We start from the raw sequence: 21354 nt of genomic DNA, 5'->3' as shown, positions 1-21354 counted from the left end.
TCAACCCAGTCTAATTCTGAAATATACATGCCGTTATATACATTTCTGGAGAACACCAAATACGTCCTAGGAGCTACGTTTTTTGCAGTTCTCCACCAGTGGCTCCTGTGTACGTTTTTTGAGATCTCAAATTTCTCTCGCGACTGCCATTTGCGCCGTCTGTTCTCACATAAATCCACCAGAGACCGATGTTGACTGAATGACTGACTGATCGACTGACCCACTCCCCCCTCCTTCCCTGAACCCAACCAATAGTGTTTTCAAAAGCACCGATTGACCCATCCTGGTCAACTTCTCTCTGCGTCTCAAGTCCACCGACGTACATGGCGAGCTACTGGGCAAACTGGTAACAGCGGGAAAACCATCCATACGGAGGTAGGGGGTCAGCTGATTAGCGCAAAAAGGAACGCTGTCATACCGCACTGTAGCATTCGATTTAAACACGAGATGCAGCCATACGTTCTTTAGGCTATATAATTTGCAATCTCCAGAAATGTATATAGGGCTACGTTTTCTGAATGAGCCAATGTTGCAATTAATGGACATTTCTTGAAATGTAGCAAGCACAATTCTGGAAGGAGTCAAATATTAAGAGATGTTCTACTGCATACTTTGGTTGTAACAAGGTAATTACTTAAGTCACTCTTGCGGCTTGTCTTTCTTCCGCTCAAACCACTCTGGCCATTATCCTCTGGTCTCTGGCATAAACAAGGCATTTTAGCAAACAGAACTACCACACAATAAATATTTTCCTTTTTTAGACCATTCTCTATAAACTCCAGGGTTGGTTGTGTGTGAAAATCCTAGTAGATCTGCAGTTTCTCAAAAACTCAGACAAGCCAGTCTGGCACCAACAACAATTTCACATATTAAATCATTGTTCATTCCCATTTCGATGTTTAGTCTTTGCCACACCTATATTACTGTATAGATTGACTTACTGCAATGTGATTAGTTGATCGGATATTTGCATAAATTGGCCGTTGAACTTGTTTACACAATAAATTGGTCAAACAGTGAGCATATGGTGGCCATCCAGCATTAGTCTGAAGTTTAGATGCCTGTGAGTGTGTTACCCAAGGTCAGCTAGCAGTCAACAGACCAGAGCTATCAGCTGGATGGTCATGACACACAGCTTCACCCTCACTGGTGAAAGGCAGCCTGGAAGACAGGGCGTGAAAATGGATGTGTCATCGCCTTCGATTATGGGGACTTAGAGGTGTGTGCGGGGGTGTAACCCAACCTATGTATGGGCCTAATGATGAATGAAACTCTTGAGTGAAGGACACATCTATAGGTTAAGTGTGTGTGTTACAGGTGGCCTTGCTCGAGCTACAAGTTTAAATGTAAGTAGACTGATGTAAAAGTCCACCTATTAGCCCAATGACGAAACTAACAGCAAGGCTGAAGGTTAAATGTGTGTAAGCCTTTTTTAGCGCTTCTGAAAAGAATTGTGTTTTTTATTCGAATTTATATATATTTGTTTTCAGCTCAGAATTTAATCTGACTCCAATTTTAAGTGACCGTAAAATTTAGACTGTATTTCAAATAGTAAGAACGAATCACATTCATCGTTCATAAGTTTTTGATTTATATCTGATCACATACTCTACAGTTATACGTTCATTAGAGACCAAAGACCGCTTAGAGTTCTACACCCTGGGGTTGTGTTTCTTTACACAGACATTATCTCCACACTCTGAAGTTAGTCAGAGGATGCAGGGTTAACTAATACCCAGTTAGTCCGGTTGCCTACTGCTCACTCGTAGAGTAGGTAATTTAGTCATTTCTATACAACTTGTTAAATCAGTGATTAAATAATTAAAAGGTATTCATGCTGCATGCCACACTGCTCGATACAGCCAAATGCACCTTAAAAATCGATAAAATCATGTCACAACATAGCGGTAGCGCAAACTCCGCATAATCTACTGGATATAAAAGATTTCAAGAGAATTCAGAATGAATCAAAACTGAACACTTTATTTTCCAGATGAAAGTGTATCCTATTACGTAATCAAATAATAAAAAGCCAATTCAGAAATATACAACATCAACAGATATAAGGGAAATTGTGAAATATGACTGTGAAATGTATACCACTTTACCAATCACACAGAGACATTTAAAATGACACCAAACATGAAAGCGAAAAATTAAAATTTCACAAGACACACCGTATTGAGAACTTGGACATTCTGTATGGAGGAGTGTTAGTGACCTGTTCTGGTAGAGAAGGTAAAGTACAGGGCAGAGAGGGGGCTCAGGGTGGGTGACTGAGACAGTTGAACAATTGATTTCCTAGCTGATCTTCTTCTCAGATTAGAAAGTTTATTGCCTGACAAATCTCGTGGTCTTGCCTCGAATTCTATTACAGTTCTCAGGGTCTGATATTAAGGAGATACAGCCATCCTTACACTGACTTCAGCTTCAACTTAGTCTTAAAATTCAACTTAAGGCTGATTTATACTTCTGCGGCAAGCGCACGCGTATGAGACAGCACAGCTTTTGCGTGGCCGCATAGCCCTCACCATGGCTGACACCGATGCAGCTCCCAAAAAAAATGTAACTACACATCACAACAACGCTTAGCGCAAGCTCTGTGATTGGTCGGTATGGTAGTGATGACTAGCGTGCGCGGTGCTAAAAGCAGCGAGCCCAATGGATTGAGTGTTGAAAAATGTCCCGTGGAGGAGCTTGATACAGAGAAACTTAACATAGCCGACTGCCAGTTAGCGTTTCAGAAGTGTCATTGCAGAGCAACACACACAGCATCCAGAAATATAAATGCACAACTACGCGGAAGGCATGCACTTATACTTCTGCTTAGAGCAATCGCCATGACCCACGGCACCTGCGATGCGCATAGCCATGCATTTATATTTCTGCATGCTGTTTGTGTTGCTCTGCAATAACACTTCTGAAATGCTAGCTGGCAGTGAGGTTTTATGTTCCTCTGTGTCGTTTTTTTCACTGGTGTTTTGTTTTTTCTGTGACTCAAACTCGCTCATTCTAAGGCAGGAGCCGGCGGACGTGCAACAACTTTGGTCATGAGGTAAACATAACAAAAGTTTCCATCTCGACACTCGCTCCAACGGGTTCGTGGGGCTCTCACCCCCACCCACACTCGTTGCGACGTGTTGTTAAATTTTTTGAGAGGTGTGCGGTGAGGGGTATGCGACCCCGCAAAGGCTGCACTGGACCATACGTGTGCGATTGACGCAGAAGTGTAATTCAGCCTTTAGTCTGACTTAATTAGCTGTGTTTCCATCCAAAATGCTAACTAAACCTAAACTGTAAAAAATGCTGGGTTCCACATAATTCCTTCATGTTGTCCCAACATAAATCAATTAAGCTAACTTTTTACAAATTTAAATGGATTAAAAATAAAACAAGAATTGTGTTGATTTAGCTTATTTTAAATAAGTAGTTTAAGTACACAACTTCTTTAATGTGCATGCTGGAATTTATTCTGTAAAAAGTTTATCCTTCTCAGTTGTGCGCATGAGTTTTTTATGCACATTTTGGCAAGCCCATTAATCATTCATTTTTTATGCAATATAGTTGAAAGAATGTGCATAAAAATAGGTAGACATAAGCATGGCTGATGGCTATTTTCTCACTAATACATGTATCTTGTCTCCTTTTCACCATCCTTTAAATGAAATGGTCTAAAATGGACTAAAATCCAAGAACTGCATCCACTTTGTTCATTAAAAATGAGTAATGAGTCAGAAAACTTGCTAAATGGAGCAGAAATGTATGCCTCCTCTAATGCTGAAATCACACAACTTCATATAAGTTTTCACCTTATCAAAAATTTGACATAGAGATGACCAAACACAGTAGGCAATTATCGCGGCTGTCATTTGAAGACTTTGCTAGAGGTACGCCTCCTCCAATGGGCAATATTGCCTGCATTTTTCATTCATTCATTCATTCATTCATTCATTCAATCATTCACCAAATTCTTCTTATATTCATTGAGGTTATGAAGCTTTAGTAATATGATAGACTATCTATCCATCCATCCAATTTATCTGTCTATCTATCTATCTATCTATCTATCTATCTATCTATCTATCTATCTATCTATCTATCTATCTATCTATCTATCTATCTATCTATCATGATATTCTCTTTGTTATGAACTGATCACTTTGATCTGAGTACTTTGACTTATGCTTCCAGAGAAAATTCGCTAAAAGAACAAGCGCCAGTAAAATCCCAGAGGCCTGTGTAAATTTGATTCCACCATTGGAGTCCAACCCAAAATGATATCCTTCTACACTTTTTACACAACAAAGACCTTGTGCTGGTGGGGTGACCAAATGTAATCTTCAAATGCAGGAGGGGTGGCCTGATTAGATTTAGTACCTGGTTTCAGACGCGCTGCAGACTCTCAGAAAACGATTTACAGATGGCCACAGGTTGAGGATGGACAATGAATATAAACCCAACCCTGTCCGGGGGAGAGACTGAACCAAATGAACATAAATCTGAGAGCCGGCTTAAACCGCAGACTGAGGTTGTAAGATAAGACACCATCAACCTACTGAGACGAGAATATTGAACTGGAATCTTAATACCGGTCTGACCTTAGCAATACAGACAGACTTTTTTTTTAGACAACAGCTAAATATACTTTGAGTCATTGGTATCATTTGTGTACCTTAGCTCTCTTTCCAATGACAGATATTTGCTTGAATTTCACAGAAAAGTAGATTTTGGTAATATGATTTTTTTTATATATGGCCCACAGCACACTGTAGGTCAATGGTTTTCCAGATATTCCAAATTATTTTGTGGTTTTATCAATTGCCTAGTTCACATTTTTGTTTATTGACAATAGCCTGTCTTTACACTTTAGTATGGGGTCTTTAACATGAAGTTGTTCATATTTGGGAACCCTTAGCATCTGTTTGAAATCCCCTGGTTTAGGTTATACACGATCACCCTGGATCAAAGTCTACAGTGGAGGATTTTATCTTGCATATTCCAGCCAAGAGTTTCACATTTCTGAATACTTAAGAGAAGTGGGTCAACCATTCTAACCTACTTTTAACCTCTTCAGACCTGAAATGTGTTCCAAGTTTCAGAAAAACGAAGTGTACATTTTCCCTGTTCTTCCATTAATGAGATGAAATAAAATAATATAAATAAAACTGTCAACAAAACCTAACATTTTTTCTTTTTTGTCCATTTCAATGGTCCAAACACAGTTGCACTACAACAACACTGTGACTTGAACTTTACTGAAGTTACAAATAATATGACATTTTAATTTTGAGGTTTTTGTTTTATTTAACATTACAGACAGACACTTTTAATGTCGAAAGTCACTGTCCATTATAACATACAAACATATATATATATATATATATATATATATTCATTCATTTTCTTTTCAGCTTAGTCCCTTTATTAATCTGGGGTCACCACAGCAGAATGAACCACCAACTTATCCAGCATATGTTTTTATGCAGCGGACGCCCTTCCAGCTGCAACCCATCTCTGGGAAACATCCATACACATTCATACACTACGGACAATTAAGCCTACCCAATTCACCTGTACCACATGTCTTTGGACAGTGGGGGAAACCAGAGCACCTGGAGGCCGAGGCCTGAACCAGCAACCTTCTTGCTGTGACTTCTTGCACTACCTACTGCGCCGCTGCGTTGCCCAAATATATATATATATATATATATATATATATATATATATATATATATATATATATATATATATATATATATATATATATATATATATGCTCTTTGCAAAATAATAAATACACCCTTATTTACAACAAACATAAACTCCCTTTGGATAGAACAGTGCACAACTGTAAACAATATTGCAGTACATATTGGAACTGAACCTACAACAAACATAGGTCTGTTAAATTATTCATGAAATTGTTGAATTTAGAAGTTTTTTTTTTAGAAGATATTTTTAGGGGAAAAAAGGTTTAAAAGGTTTTATAAAATTTGCTTGACAGATTTTTGACAACTAGTTCAACATTTTTACATGAAATGACTCAAGTAATGAAATGAGGACTCTTAGTTTTATATGGAATGACTATTCAGCATTCACAAGTTTAGTTAATTTTGACTGACATGACATAAGCAAATGATAATGTTATAAAACAGCAGAGAGTTGTATGAAAGCAGTTGATGCTTGTTCAAAAGCATTCACGATTTGTTGGAAGGAATGAGAAACTGCTACAATGATGTGCACAAATGAATAACTGTTTTGAGAACTGTTGTGCAAATGTAAATAGTGTTGTGAAAAATGCACCAAAGTGACTGAGAAAAACTGTAATTGTTTGTTCATGGCATAAGTCTTTACATGCAAAATGGCTGAACAAGTTGTCATAATATTTTGTCATAATCTTTCTATACTTTCCATTAGAGTTTTTTTTTCTAAATCTGTCTACAATTGGTAAATTTCTCCCAGGTTAATCTTCACTTTTTCTAATGAAGGTGGATCTCAAAAGAGAATGTCCTATGTTCACATTTCTACTTTCGGTTTGTTTTTTTCTTTGTTCTATGCAGTGCTGACTTTTCCTTTCTGTATCACAATGACATGATCTGTCAACAAATTAGTACAAATAGCCAAAATAAAAAAATGTAGCCATAGTTTACATTAGAACAGCCCTCCAGAGTACACTGTAGTATTGACAACATGACTAAGTAATTTGACTATCTTATCCATACACAAAGATTTAGTTTCAAGAGATGAACTAAGGATTTTTAGCAAGAGACTAGATTTTGCTATTTGTACGTGTTGTTTTGAGGAATGCACTTACTGTTTTGCAAATTTCAATTCTGATTTGAGAAATGTACCAAAGGGACTCAGAAAAACTGTAAAATGTGTTGCAAGAACAAAAAAAAAATCCTGAAATAAAAATCATGAGGAACACATTAAAAAATGTTTGTTGTATTGTCTGCAATAAAATACAAGTGAAAGTACATTTGGTAATGACTACTTTCGTTTTTTTAATTGCGTTTTACATACAGTGTCAACTTTTTCTGATTTGGGGTGTATATATTTCCTTACAATCATAAAAAACTGTAAGTATATAAAAACAAACATGACATTTTTGTAATATAACCAAATTGTACTCCTTAACTAGCAGTGCATCTGTCATTTTAGTTCAGGATTACCCGTTACACAAACCAATTCCATGTCTTTTCCATCCATTTCAAACAGAAAGGCTTTACAAAATGATAGGTTGCTTCCTCTACCTTGAGTCCTCCAAGTGTCCTTCTGTCAAAAGCCTTGTCATATACAGAAGATTCAGCTAATTTCCCCCTAAAAATGTAACCTGATATCAACCATATGCTGATTAGTCCTACATTCATTCTATGACCTCTATAGAAAGTCACAGAAGCTCAGTCTCAAACTGTGCGTCCATTGTTGGGGTCGGGCAAGTTATCGCAATATTCATTTCCACACTTTCTTGTCAGTCATTTTGTGAGGGCTTGCTGGCGAAAAGGATGAAGAGGCATAGCCACTGGCCACATCTTTTAGAATAGCACTCTTATGTTTACTTGAATGTATGTGCTTGTTTGTATCTTCACAAAATGATTTGGCTCCTCGCTGATTTCAATTGTCAGCAAAGATCTAATCATTCCTCGCCTCAACACTCACAAGGTACTTAGTGCAATGTTGGATATCTGACACGTCTTAATCCCTTTCAGATGAAGACCAGCTCAGAGGAATACATGAGAGCCTTTTCAATAAAGGGACTGAATCAAGTCAGACCCTCAAGCTTAGTCCCTCAGGCAGGTGAAACCCCAGAGGGAGGACTGCTGGTTTTTGATAAGGAAATCCAATCTGTGCTGGAAAGAAGACGTTTAGCATACGGAAAGACTCTGAAACAAGTGCCTGGTACTGTTTCGTTTTTCACTTAGCACCTGAAGAATCTGCAAACCTTTGCTACAACAATGTTGAGGAAAGATCAGGCCAGTAAACAAAAGAAGGCAGGGTGAAAGCTGAGGGATCTACCTGAAGACGTCACAGGGTCCTGTGCTAAGGACTGAATATAAGAACGACATTTAAGCAAACTTGTAAATGTCTCTCCATAAAAGTCTTCGGTCCAGTGTGACATGATCAAAGGAAGAAGCATCATGAAACCATTGTTCAGTTTGATCCTGACAGACATACTGTCTGGCTTGTTTCTACGTGACGTGTTCTGTGAATTTTTGGGAACCATTTTTTTCCTCTTCATCAGCCTCTCTTCTGCCATGCTGTGGCCACATGCTGGGTCTCTGTCTGTGGTCTCCATCCCAGATGAACCCCTGCCGACGTTGGACTCTTCTCTGGTATCCACACCAGACCCACTGCACGTTTCTTTGGCTTTTGGAGTATCAGTGGCTCTGGCTTGTGTCTGTCTGGGTGAGGTGCATCTCAACCCAGTAATTACCCTGGCATTGGTTGCAGGCTTGAAGGTGAGCCCTTGGCGGGGAGTCCTGTTGGTTGGAGTCCAGCTGCTTGCTGCCCTTAGTGCCTGTGCTCTCCTTTTAGTTGTTGCACCAACTACCCTAAGTAGCAACCTGGGGATTAATGAGGTGAGATGTTTGTGATCCTAGATGTCTTCTAATATGACTCAGACATCTACAGTATGCTCTGGTTCTACTAATAGACAGCTAAAGTAAAAAGTTATTAGGCCTCCTGTGAATTCTTTCTTTTTCAAATATTTCCCAAATGATGTTTAACAGAGCAAGGAATTTTCAGTTTTCCTATAATATTTTTTTCTTCTGGAGAAATTCTTATTTGTTTTATTTCAGCTAGAATAAAAGCAGTTTTTAAAACTTTTTTAGGGTCAATATTATTAGCCCCCTTAAGCAATAATTTTTCAACTATTTACAGAACCATTGTTATACAATGACTTGCCAAATTAACCAAATCAACTTAGTTAAGTCTTCAACCCAGTTGTGCCCAAATTTTAAAAAATGGTTTCATGCATTTATCCTTGTCAATTGTGTCCCATATGAACATGTTTTGCATTTAATTTCTCCAGGTTTATGTATTTATATATATATATATACATATATATATATGTATATATATATATATATATATATATATATATATATATATATATATGTATATATATATATATATATATATATATATATATATATATATATATATATATATATATATATATATATATATATATATATATATATATATATATATATATATATATATATATATATATATATATATATATCTGACATGAGTTTTCAAAAATTTTGGTTTCAGTGACCTTATACTTTGTTTGTGTGTGGACGAACAGCCAAACCATGTAGAAAAGGCAGCAATTTAGACAATGCCCATGTCTGTTTGGACAGCAGGGCTTAAGGGTTTGACTGAATTTGGTTGTAGTTTTGTGTTTTTCTTTAGTGATTCTGCTTTTTAACCAACCAAGGCTCATATATACAACCTCTATATACATCTCTGGAGACTGCGAAATGCGTCCCAGGGGGTACGTTTATTTGCAGGTTTTGTTTTCGCGAATGCACCAGAGGCCGCTGTGTACGCTTTTTCAGATCTCAAATTTCTCTTCACTCGCACCTGCTGTTCTCGCGTACACCCACTAGAAGCTGCTGTTGACTGACTGAACGACTAACTGACTGACTAATCGACTGACACACCCTCCTCCTTCCCTAAATCCAATTAATTTTATTGATTGACCCGTTCACCCACTTCTCTGAACCCAACCAACAATTTTCAAAAGCAATCCAGAAAAAGAAAAGCCTTCATCTGATTTTTACCACGTTTTCAGATTTGACCACATTCTCACCTTGTTATTTAATTGTTTATTTTATTTTTTAGATTCTGTTTTTGTGTTACCCGCTTTCTGGAACCGCTCTTTGCCGCACTCAAACCCCGTCGTTATGGTCAACTCCTCTCTGCATCTCAAGTCCGCCAACGTACATCCTGAGCTAACGGAACAAACTGGTTACAGCGGAAAAGCTGTCCATGCGGAGGTAAGCGGTCAGCTGGTACGCGCGAAAAGGAACGGCGTCATACCGCCCTGTAGTGTTCGTTCAAAAACTCATTATACTTCTGGCTACAAAATTCGCGATCTCCAGAAATGTATATGAGGCTATGTTTTCAGAATGAGCCTACGTTGTTTTTAACAGCAGGAGTTCATTATTCTCTGTGTTATATTAAATCTTTGTGGGAGAGGGAAGAGTAGAAGTTAGTTTTACTCTGATGGTTTTGCTGTGTATCAAATTGTGTATAAAAAAGCCTACTTTAAAGTAAAGATATTAGTTAAAGGGTTATTTTTAAATGGGGTATTATGAAAGCAAAAACAAACAAAAAAAAACATTAAACAAGGCCAATAACCTTGATTAACACATTATTCCCTAATTTGCCATCGTTTATGTAAGGCAGGGGTGTCCAAACTCGGTCCTGGAGGGCCGGTGTCCTGCAGATTTTAGCTCCAACTTGCCTCAACACACCTGCACGGATGTTTCTAGAAAGCCTAGTAAGTGCTTGATTAGCTAGCCCAGGTGTGTCTGATTGGGGTTGGAACTAAACTTTGCAGGACACCGGCCCTCCTTGACATCCACCAAGCTTGGACATGCCTGATGTAAGGTATTTTCCCACCGGCTACTATAGTTGCCGCTTGAACATTTGACAAAGTACACATAAAACTATAGATCTCTTAAAATATTTGTTTTGCTTGTATGAATCTAGAGACCTTTATGATTATGTTGGTATATATTTGTAAACAAAAAAAAATTTTTAACATGAAATTTGTCTTTATTTGGGAGGGTTTGCCTCCATTTTGCATCCTGGAATTAGATGTAGGAAGTTGAAAGCAGGAAGTAAATCAATTCCTTTTTTTTTTCTTTCTTAAAATCTTTTATTTGGTTGTTTGCTTGCATGTCATTGAGAAATTAAACATGGATAACACATAAAAAATTATTTATAAAAAGAAAATGGCAACTATGAACTTCGGCAACTAAAGTTACCGGTAGGCTTCAATGGATTAAATGGCACATTAAACTAAAGATTAGTGTCTTGAAAAATATCTAGTAAAACTAGTACTGTCATCATGCCAAATATAAAAGAACTATTATGTTTAAAAGTGCGCTGAAAAAAATTATTGGGGAGGGGAGTATGCAGGGGCTCTAATAATTCAGGAGCCACAATAATGCTGACTTCATCTGTATGTGTTCTAGATCAGATCTGTTTTATTGATCGCCTTTTCTTTTTCTCTGTTTGAGCACATCACATGAGATTGGAGAAAAATTAAACATAGTTCCTTTAGCAAACAACAGTGGCTCCAAATGTGCGAAACTGGCTTAGCGCAAAAAATATTTGGATATAGTATGTTTATCAATTTCCAAACACTGAGATAAAGTGTACAAAATTACAGCTTCCTGACAAACTGGTGCCAAATATCACAAAAAAAGAATTGAAGTTTTTGCAACTGACAAAGCCACTGTGGAGCTTATTTCTTATCTAATCCCTCATGCAAGATGGAAATCATTTTGGTGAGGGACTTCAGCTCAGGCATGTTTTAAAATAAATGAAACAACATTTCAGATGATGTGTGATAATATTGGTGCTATCCAATTAACGTTAGGGGAAAGTAATTTTGTCTGTCAAATGTAGGCACTTAATTTAATCTATCAAGTAATTTTTTTTAAAGTAACACATTTCTATTTTAGTTTATGCACATCTTCTCCTTCTTCTGGGTAAAAAAAAAAAAGAATGTTCATTTATTTATTCATTTTCTTTTCGGCTTAGTCTCTTTATTAATCTGGGGTCGCCACAGTGGAAAGAACCGCCAACTTATCCAGCATATGTTTTATGCAGCGAATGTCCTTCCAGCTGCAACCTATCACTGGGAAACATCCATACACACTCATTCACACACACGCATACACTACGGACAATTTAGCTTACCCAATTCACCCAAACCACATGTCTTTGGATTTGTGGGGGAAACCGGAGCACCCAGAGGAAACCTATGTGAACACAGGGAGAACATGCAAACTCTACACAGAAATGCCAACTGACCCAGGTGAGGGTTGAACCAGCTACCTTCTTGCAAGAGCGCTACCCACTGTGCCACCATGCTGCCCTAAAATGAATGTTTATAACTGTTATTCACATTTTACAATAGACGTGCAATTCTAAAATCTGCATTAAAATTGGTTGATGGAGATATCGCAAATGAAATGTTGTAGGCTATCAAGAAAATAAAGAGTCAGTATCTGGAGATTATACAGCAAATAATAATCACAGTAAAAAATATCAGTAAATTAGCCGTTTTCCATATTTTATGATAAGTTTTTTTTTTTTTTTTTTGCTTTTGACTTGCATTATGTGACCTTGATCTTTCTTTCAACAACTGTTAACTTTTAGGAGTTAGAAAAATGACTTTTATTAACATTTTTAATAGTTTAAAGTGATATACTGTCTAGGTTAGTGTTTTATATTATGGTACAACACCTTGTAATAAACTGCCAATACGTTTTCTGTCATTTTACACTTTTTTCTCTATAATTATATTTCTTATACATTATTTTAAATTAAAAAGTCACTTTGTTAAACAGTACAGTTGCATTTTCAACATCAATTGTTGACAGAGTAGAGATTAACGTCCCATAATTCAATTCACAACCAAAAATAAAGGGAAAACACAAAATACAGAAACATAAAGGATATAGAATATAGAAATAAAAAAATATATTGATTTTTTTGTGTGTAACATATACTTCAAATGTAACAAGAGCTAGATATGATTGATTAATTATAAGTTTATCTACAGTTAATGTGAATGTAATACTATTCTGGCCATGGCTCTGAACATTCTCTTTGACAATGATTGTATGTTGTTTGTGTTTTATACTGTCTAATTTCTGTATCCTCGCATATTCTTCCTTCAACTTCTGATTTCTGTGCTCTTCTGATCTGCCCTTTGGATCTTCATATCTCTGATTTCTGTGATATTGTTCTTCTTATCTCTGTGTTTTGTTATCAGTATCCAATGTAGCCAAATTTGTCAGGGTCAAAACTCAATGTAGTTTAATAATTGCCACTTGATTTGTTTTCTTGAGACTTGTGAAAATCTCATTTAAAAGATACCATTTAGATTTTCTAAAACATTCCTAGGTCTTTAGTTAATACGTTTGCTCAATAAAACCCTAGACTTATTTCACCATTATTATGTTAACTCTGGGTAATTGCAAAGCTATTAAGCCATTCTAATTTATCCCACAATCTAATTTAATGATTTCTTGCAAGTTATTTTTAATTTCATTGTGACATGCAAAAGTAATTCTCTAATTAGGTAATTCAGATTCTAATTTTGATTAACTGCTGGTGGTTGTCAGTTAACAAAATACAAAATGCAGTACGCATAGAAACCCCATATACAGATATGTTGTACCTTTCCTGTTCACCATGATAAAACAGAGCATCCGTAAAAGTGGAATGCTGCTTTTTCTTCTTTTATCCCCTTATGTTTCAAAAACTTTGAGATATTACCCAGAAATGCGGAGACATTTTAATAGAAAGACTGAACAGTCGAACGGGTTGGGGAGAAAAGGTAAATCTTTGAAAATCTGAAACGGGGAATGAAGTCTAGCAAAGAAACAGCTCTTTAAATCACAGAGGACAAGGAAACGGTAGGAGAGTGTCAAAATAAGAAGCAGCAAGAAAAATAGAAAGTTTGACGGGAAAATGGGGCCCTGGTGTGTTTATGTGTTTCACAAAAAGTTGAGGAAAATGCAAAATATGGATGGATGGATGGATGGATGGATGGAAGGATTACAGATGGATGGATGGATGGGTGGACGAACGGATAGATTATGAATGGATGGATGGATGGATGGATGGATGGATGGATGGATGGATGGATGGATGGATGGAAGGATTACAGATGGATGGATGGATGGGTGGACGAACGGATAGATTATGAATGGATGGATGGATGGATGGATGGATGGATGGATGGATGGATGGATGGATGGATGGATGGATAGATTATGAGTGGATGGATCGATTAGGAATAGATGGATTACTAATGGATGGATAACGGATGGGTGGATGGATGGATGGATGGATGGATGGATTGATGGATGGATGGATGGATGGAAGGATGGATGGATTAAGAATAGATGGATTACGAATAGATGTATTACATATGGATGGATAAATGGATGGATGGATGGATGGAAGGATGGATGGATGGATGGATGGATGGATGGAAAGATGGAAAGATGGATGGATTACGGATGGATGGATGGATGGATGGAAGGGTGGAAGGATTACGAATTGATGGATGGATGGATGGATGGATGGATGGACGGATTACGATTGAATGGATGGATAGATTATGAATGGATGGATGGATGGATTGCGAATAGATGGATTAGTAATGGATGGATTACGAATGGATGGATGAAAGGATAAATGGATTACGGATGGATGGATGAATGGATAGAAGGATAGATGGATTACTAATGGATGGATGGACGGATGGATTGGTTACAAATAGCTGGATTACAAATGGATGTATTATATATGGATAATATATTAATAAATGGATGGATGGACGGAGGGATGGATGACGAATGGATGGATGGATGAATAGACAGATGGACAAATGGATGACTGGATGAATGGATTACAGATAAATGGATGGATAGATGGATGGATGCCTGGATGGATGGATTACAGATGAATTACAGATGAATGGATGGATGGATGGATTACAATTGGGTTGAATGGATGGATGAATAGATTGAGTCTAAAATGACCCATATTTCTTATGTAATTTCATACTTGGCTGGGAATCTTTTTGTTTTATCTTTTGAAATCAGTTTCTCAGCATGAAATATATTCTCTTATGTCAATACTCCCTAATATACCAACAACATTTATTTTTATTCAAAATGTAAGAAATAGATAAGGATTTGTGATGGTCAAAAGCAAGTTAATTGAGAAATTTATAAATATAGAGAAAGATATAAATAGTTAGAAGTCAGTCTGTCACTTTAGACCCATATATGCATTTACAAAAGGGTTAAAGTAAGGTAACTCATCGCTTTTTAGAGTGTAATAAGCAAAAAATGTAGGAGTCTTCAAATTAGGACTGACACATTCATTATTTTTTAAGATCGAAACAAAGGATGGCAGACAAAATAGACTGACAGGTAATTGGAGTGAATGAGGAAAGGAGATGGAGACAATCTAAAAAGAATGATAGTGTCCAACAATAACAGATAAAACAGCTCTTGCCCTGCTTTAGGTGGCCCCGGGGGTGTATCTGTATCAGGCTCTGTTAGTGGAGATGGCTGCTACATTCCAGCTAGTGCTGTGTGTCCAGGCTGCCACTCATCCCAAATCAGCATTTTCCTCCAATGCCCCTGCTGTCATCGGCCTGTCGGTCACCCTCGGTCATCTCATGGCGGTAAGGAAGGCAAAAGCGATTTTACTGGAAATAATGTGAATAGGTTTAAAATCAACACAGGCTCATTGTAAATACGTACCCCTGTATGCATTTCTGGAGAGCACAAATTATGTAGCCAGAGGTACGTATGGCTGCATTTCGTCTTTCAAGTGAACGATCCGGGGCGGTATGATGCCACCAATGGCTTCTGTTTCTTTTCGTGCTACCAGCTGACTGCTCACCTCTGCAAGGACAGCTTTTCTGCTGTTACCAGTTTGCTCATTGGCTCACTGCTTATGTTTGCAGACTTGAGAACCAGAGCAGAGCTGACTGCAACTACGCAGTTCGAGTCTAGCAAAGAACGATTCAAGATATGCAGGTCAAGCAAAAAAACAAAAAATAAAATAAACAAGTAAATAACAGGGTGAGAACATGGTAAGATCTGAATACGTGGTAAAAATCAGGCGGCTTTTCTTTTTCTGGATTGCTTTTGAAAACACTAGTGGTTGGGTTTAGGGCATACCTGTCAACCCTCCTGTTTTTCCCAGGACCCGTACTTTACAACTCTATCCCGCTATCATCCTGTAAAGGTTTTCCCATATTTCTCTTTCTTTGAAGGATGGCAAAAAACATTAAAGAGCTGATCCTCCCTATACGCAACCCATACCACCGAATCACCAGGGGATGCCTCTTGCTCATAAAAGTGAATCTGTTCTGTGCTTTCATTTTAATTAGTCATGAAAACACTTTGAAATCAATATAAAAATGGCGGGATTCTCTTGCTTTCCATTACAGGCGCCGTTGCCCATCTTATGCAGTCCTCAAAAAAGTCAGTTCATGTAGCAGTGCGTGACTTTCAGATGCGCTCCATAATGATAAATAGATGCTGCTACCCAAACAGATAATGCACATGCAATGCGAAGCAGAATGACAGATATATACACATAATAATAACATGACAATCTTGGTGGGGTTTTGTTTAAACACAACAAATTTTAAATTAATAATAGCTATTAATTTTAGTCGGCTAAACTGTTTGCTAATTTATTAGCAGCTTTTTCTAATGTATACTGTTTATTTGTAAATAATGCTAAAATATATATATATATATATATATATATATATATATATATATATATATATATATTACTGACCGTTTCAATTGTTTATTTACAGTAAAACAGCCAGATGAACATATTTAGTATTTTGTATGAGGTGGGGGGAGGGGTACTCTCTTATTTTGACATCCCAATGTTGACAGGTAGGGAAGGAACTGGGTGGGGGGTATCGGTCAGTTGATTGGTCAGTCAGTCAGTCAACAGCGGCTTCTAGTGGATTTACGTGAGAATAGCAGGCGCGAATGGCACTCGCGAGAGAAATTTGAGATCTCAAAACATTCTCAAACAGCGGCCTCTGGTGGATCCACGAAAACAAAAACTGCAAAAAAAAACGTAGCTCCTGGGATGTATTTATCGCTCTCCAAAAATGTACACAGGGGTACATATCCATAATGAGCCTGGTATGTTTGAAGTTCATGTTCATACAAAGTAAATGCTCACTGATTCAGAGTTGTTGCTAAACATGAGTTAGGTTGCATTTACACTGCAGATATTGATGGCCAGTTCCAATTTTGTGACTGTATCTGATTTTTATGCTGACCTGCTTACATCATCTTTTAAAAGTGACTCGTATCCAATTGTCTGCATTTACACAGCACACAAGCAAACACCCAATGACCAGGAAAAAAAAAAGAGCGGGCGCTGACTGACAGCTAAAAATAAAAGAGCGCCCTTTTCTCCGTTCCTGTATTTAATTACATTTTTTAAAATTCTTTTTGACATGTTGTTTTACTATAGTTTATGTCAGGAAAGTTCTCTTTCGGCCATCTTATTTTAATCTAGGCCTTTTTAAACAAGTGGGCATTTTAATGTCATGTCCATGGCGTGATTTATGCACGTGATGTATGCAACAGTTTTATTTAAGTTTATATTGGTTACTTGGCAGATATTGCGCTCTCTCGCTCTCTCTTTCGTACGCTAACATGCTTGAATACTTGTGTTACATGACAATATAAAAGCTTTTTTTAGTTCTCGTGTGAGACTTAAGGTTTGGGATTGAAATGAAAACGTCAGACTTAACATCCTTAGCTATGAATTTAATGATGCGCGACTCACATTGACAGGTAAAAATCTGATCTACCTGCTTACACTGCGGACACGAAAACACGGATCCGATTCATATTGGATAAATTTCCACATGTGAACAAGGTCTGAGTCTGATTTGATTAAAACGGAATCCATGTGAATTTTTCCTGCTTACACGTACATGGGCCATATACGATCTGTGCCACATGACACAAAAAATTGGTATTGAGTCACTTGAAGCATGCAGTGTAAATGCATAAATGCAGCCTTAAACATGGTACATTTAGCAGTTTTTAGGTCCTGATTGTTTTCAGCAGGCAGCTTGATGTCAAAAAGGACATAAAAAAATTAAAAATGTGAATTGATTTGATGTCAACTGACTACCTTGATGTCAAAATAACATCAAATCGACATCTAACCAAGCCATCAAAAACAGGACAGTCCAGTAATCGATTTTTGATATTTTTTAACAAATGTCTTCAAATTGGCTTGTTTTTTTGACAAATGATTTTCATCAAAAGTTTTTGATGCCAATCTTAGATGCCAATTTGATGTCGTTTTGACATCAAGTTAGTTTACATGCATTGTAGGGAAAATAAAAAATCTAGTGGAATGTGAAATTGAAGCTTTCAGATGAATTAAATATTTTTTTGTGTGTTGTTATTTTGGTGGTCCATAAGGAATCATTATATGGATGTCAAATGGACGTCAAGTTTTCAACATTAAATTGATTAGCATTTTTGACATGCTTCTTGACATTATGCTTGATGTCAATTTGATGTCATGCCTGCTGGGTTGTCTTTTGATGAAGACATGCTTTAAATTTAAGCAATATTGATTCATTTGAGTCTTTACATGATATGACTGAAGTAGCATGTCATTTAGGATGATGAACATTTGCTTAATTCTTATTTCATGTTTTTCTTTCTGAAGCCCAAATGAACTGCTTGTTTGCCACAAATAAATAAGGAGTGATCTGGCATGAAGTTTGAATTTGGCACAAGACCTAGAGTTGTCCTGTGTATTTGTGTGTGTGTGCAGATCGGCTTCACCGGCTGTGGAATGAATCCTGCCAGGTCATTTGGTCCAGCTGTGCTAACTATGAACTTCCACAATCATTGGGTGAGCAAACAAACGTTGTGTGATGAAAACGAAAATGTCGAAGAAGTTGAAGCAAAGAAAATCTTGATAAAATCATAATACATGATAATAAATGATAATAGGGATGAAAGGGGTTTTTTAAGCATCAAATCAATAAAAGTGTAGCACATCATTATTTTCATTTTGAGACATTATGCATTCTATTGGGTGGCACGGTGGCGCAGTGTCACCACACAACAAGAAGGTCGCTGGTTCGAGACTCGGCTGGGCCAGTTGGCATTTCTGTTTGGAGTTATGCGCTATAGGTGAATTGGGTAAGCTATGTATGTGTGTATGTCCTGGTCCTCCAGGTTGGGGGTTGAGCGTTGGACTAACGACCCACCTCGTAAAAAATGAGATGTTACGAAACATCAACATGGTGCAGCTAATTATCAACTTCAATATAAATGGCCCTGGGAGTAATATTATGTATGTATTCTTCTAATATTTGTTTCAACCAAATGATGCCTGTCATTTTATTATGATTTACAGATGACAACCACTAAAATTCAAAGTAATAGATTACATAGTGAACCATTTTGTCAGGTTTATTTAGAACACAAATAATTTTATGGCATTAAAATATTTAGAATCACATTTCAGTCCCAAAATGATAATAAAAGGTAACACTTTTAAATAATAGTCCATTAGTTAACAGTGTTGAGGAAAGTTACTTTATAAAATAATGCATTACAATATTGAGTTACTCCCCTGAGGCTGAGGCTTGAAATCTATCAGAACCTGCAGGCTTTTCAAAATACTTTTTAATAGAGGAGCTCTGCATTTAACAATGCACTTTATAAACTACACCTTCCCCTATATTTTAAAGCAATGTGTTTACTACTTTGTACTTTTTGTCTTAGTTAAGTAAAATCACTGTCCATTGAGACAATCCCCCTATTCTTTTATTGCGTTAAAATGAACAAAATATACAAAATAACCAACACATTCTCTCATCATGTGAGGGATTCAATGTGACTACTTTAATTTTAATTCAGAAATTAAGCTATTAAATTAAACTAAAATGTAACTTGCATTACATTTTAAAAATGTAACTCAAATATTATTACTTATTTTTTAAAGTAATGCGTTACTTTTCTCATTACTTAGAAAAGCAATATTATTACGTAACTCATGTTACTTCTAATGCGTTACTCCTAACACTATTAATGTATTTACTAGCATTAACAAACAATTAGTGAAACATTTAATAAGGTATATATTCATCTTTGTTGATGTTAGTTAATGTTATTTAAGTTCAAAAATGTTAGTTCATGTTAACTTACTCTGCATTTACAGGCACATCTTTGGATTTTAATAATGCATTCGTAAATGATAAAGTACTGTATGATTTTTAAATGCTGTACAAGACTATTCATACTCCATTGATGTTAGTAAATAGGTTAACTAACATTAACAAATGCAGGGGTTCCCAAACTTTTCAGCCTGTGACCCCTAAAACAACAATGCCAATGACTCATGACTCCCAAATTCCTCAGAGGTATTTATAGATATGCAAATGTTACGCACACAACAATAGGTCTATATAAACCCAAGCATATTGACAACACAAAAAAGGTGCAAAAGTCTAACAACCATATTATTTTTATAGTCTTTTATTCTTTTGTTTAATTTTAACCTCACCTAAAGAGGTTTAACTTTGGAGACCGTCATTCAGAGATCATTCTCAATATTCAGTTGTGGCCTGTGTTTATTTTTAATGTATTTGATTGCCATAAAGGTGTCAGGAATTTTAACCTGGTGCTATAAAATCAATCTGCTGCAGCTGATACTATTGATGTGTTGTTAATCTAACGTAAACACACCAAAATTAAATTAAAGGCTGATGGCTTTTCATTTGCATGTTGTTGTTTTTTTACTATTAAAAACTACTATTTTTATCTTGTGTGGATGATGGCTGAAATAGGGTAATTCTAATGGCTTAATAAAATTATTCACTTGGAAATCACCAAGCAACCCCCTGTCATTGTCCCATGACCCCCCGTGATCCTCCCGACCTCCACTTTGGGAACCACTGAACTAATGCTTATTCTTATTCTATTCTTTGATACTATCTTTTCTGTTTGTCAATAATATATATATATATATATATATATATATATATATATATATATATATATATATATATATATATATATATATATATATAAAATTTTAAATACAACATAAATTAAGCTAGTATTGATTACTCTTGTAACGTTTACATATATAATATAAAAAGTATGCTGGGTGACTTTTATATAAATTTTACAATAAATAACTTTGGACTATTGTTTTATTTTTAATTTGACATTTCATTTTACACATTAAATGTAGACTATAAAAAATAAACATTTTATGAAAATTTCTGGAATATAAATTAAATCCCAAAGGTGCATTATATTGTCTCATTATTTTATTATTATGGAGAAATATCTTCATATTTTACCTGGCCTCATGCAGGTGTATTGGGTTGGGCCTTGCTCTGGCTCTCTCCTGGCCTGGTTTCTGCATGACCTGCTGCTTCGTCCTCGCTGGAGCTGCTTTGGCGACTGGGTGACTGAATGCAAAGAGACGCTCCTGAAAGATCTTTCCATAAAGCCCAGCGATCCTGAACCAAATATGGAAGCATAG

At 36.4% G+C, this 21354-nt stretch overlaps 1 protein-coding gene across 1 annotated transcript; it reads left to right on the top strand.

Annotated features, from left to right (window-relative positions):
• The first annotated feature begins 1124 nt into the window (after nt 1-1124).
• LOC130217480 (aquaporin-1) lies at nt 1125-21354 on the top strand. The gene is made up of 7 exons (XM_056449594.1): nt 1125-1187; nt 7716-7797; nt 7957-7996; nt 8156-8579; nt 15296-15457; nt 18622-18702; nt 21184-21354. The coding sequence occupies exons 1-7, from the start codon at nt 1125-1127 to the stop codon at nt 21352-21354; spliced, it is 1023 nt and encodes a 340-aa protein (XP_056305569.1).

This window comes from Danio aesculapii, chromosome 3 (assembly GCF_903798145.1).
Source record: "Danio aesculapii chromosome 3, fDanAes4.1, whole genome shotgun sequence".
NCBI lineage: Eukaryota > Metazoa > Chordata > Actinopteri > Cypriniformes > Danionidae > Danio > Danio aesculapii.
Note: the sequence above shows the minus strand (reverse complement) of the source record. Positions and strands in the feature narration are given on the sequence as shown.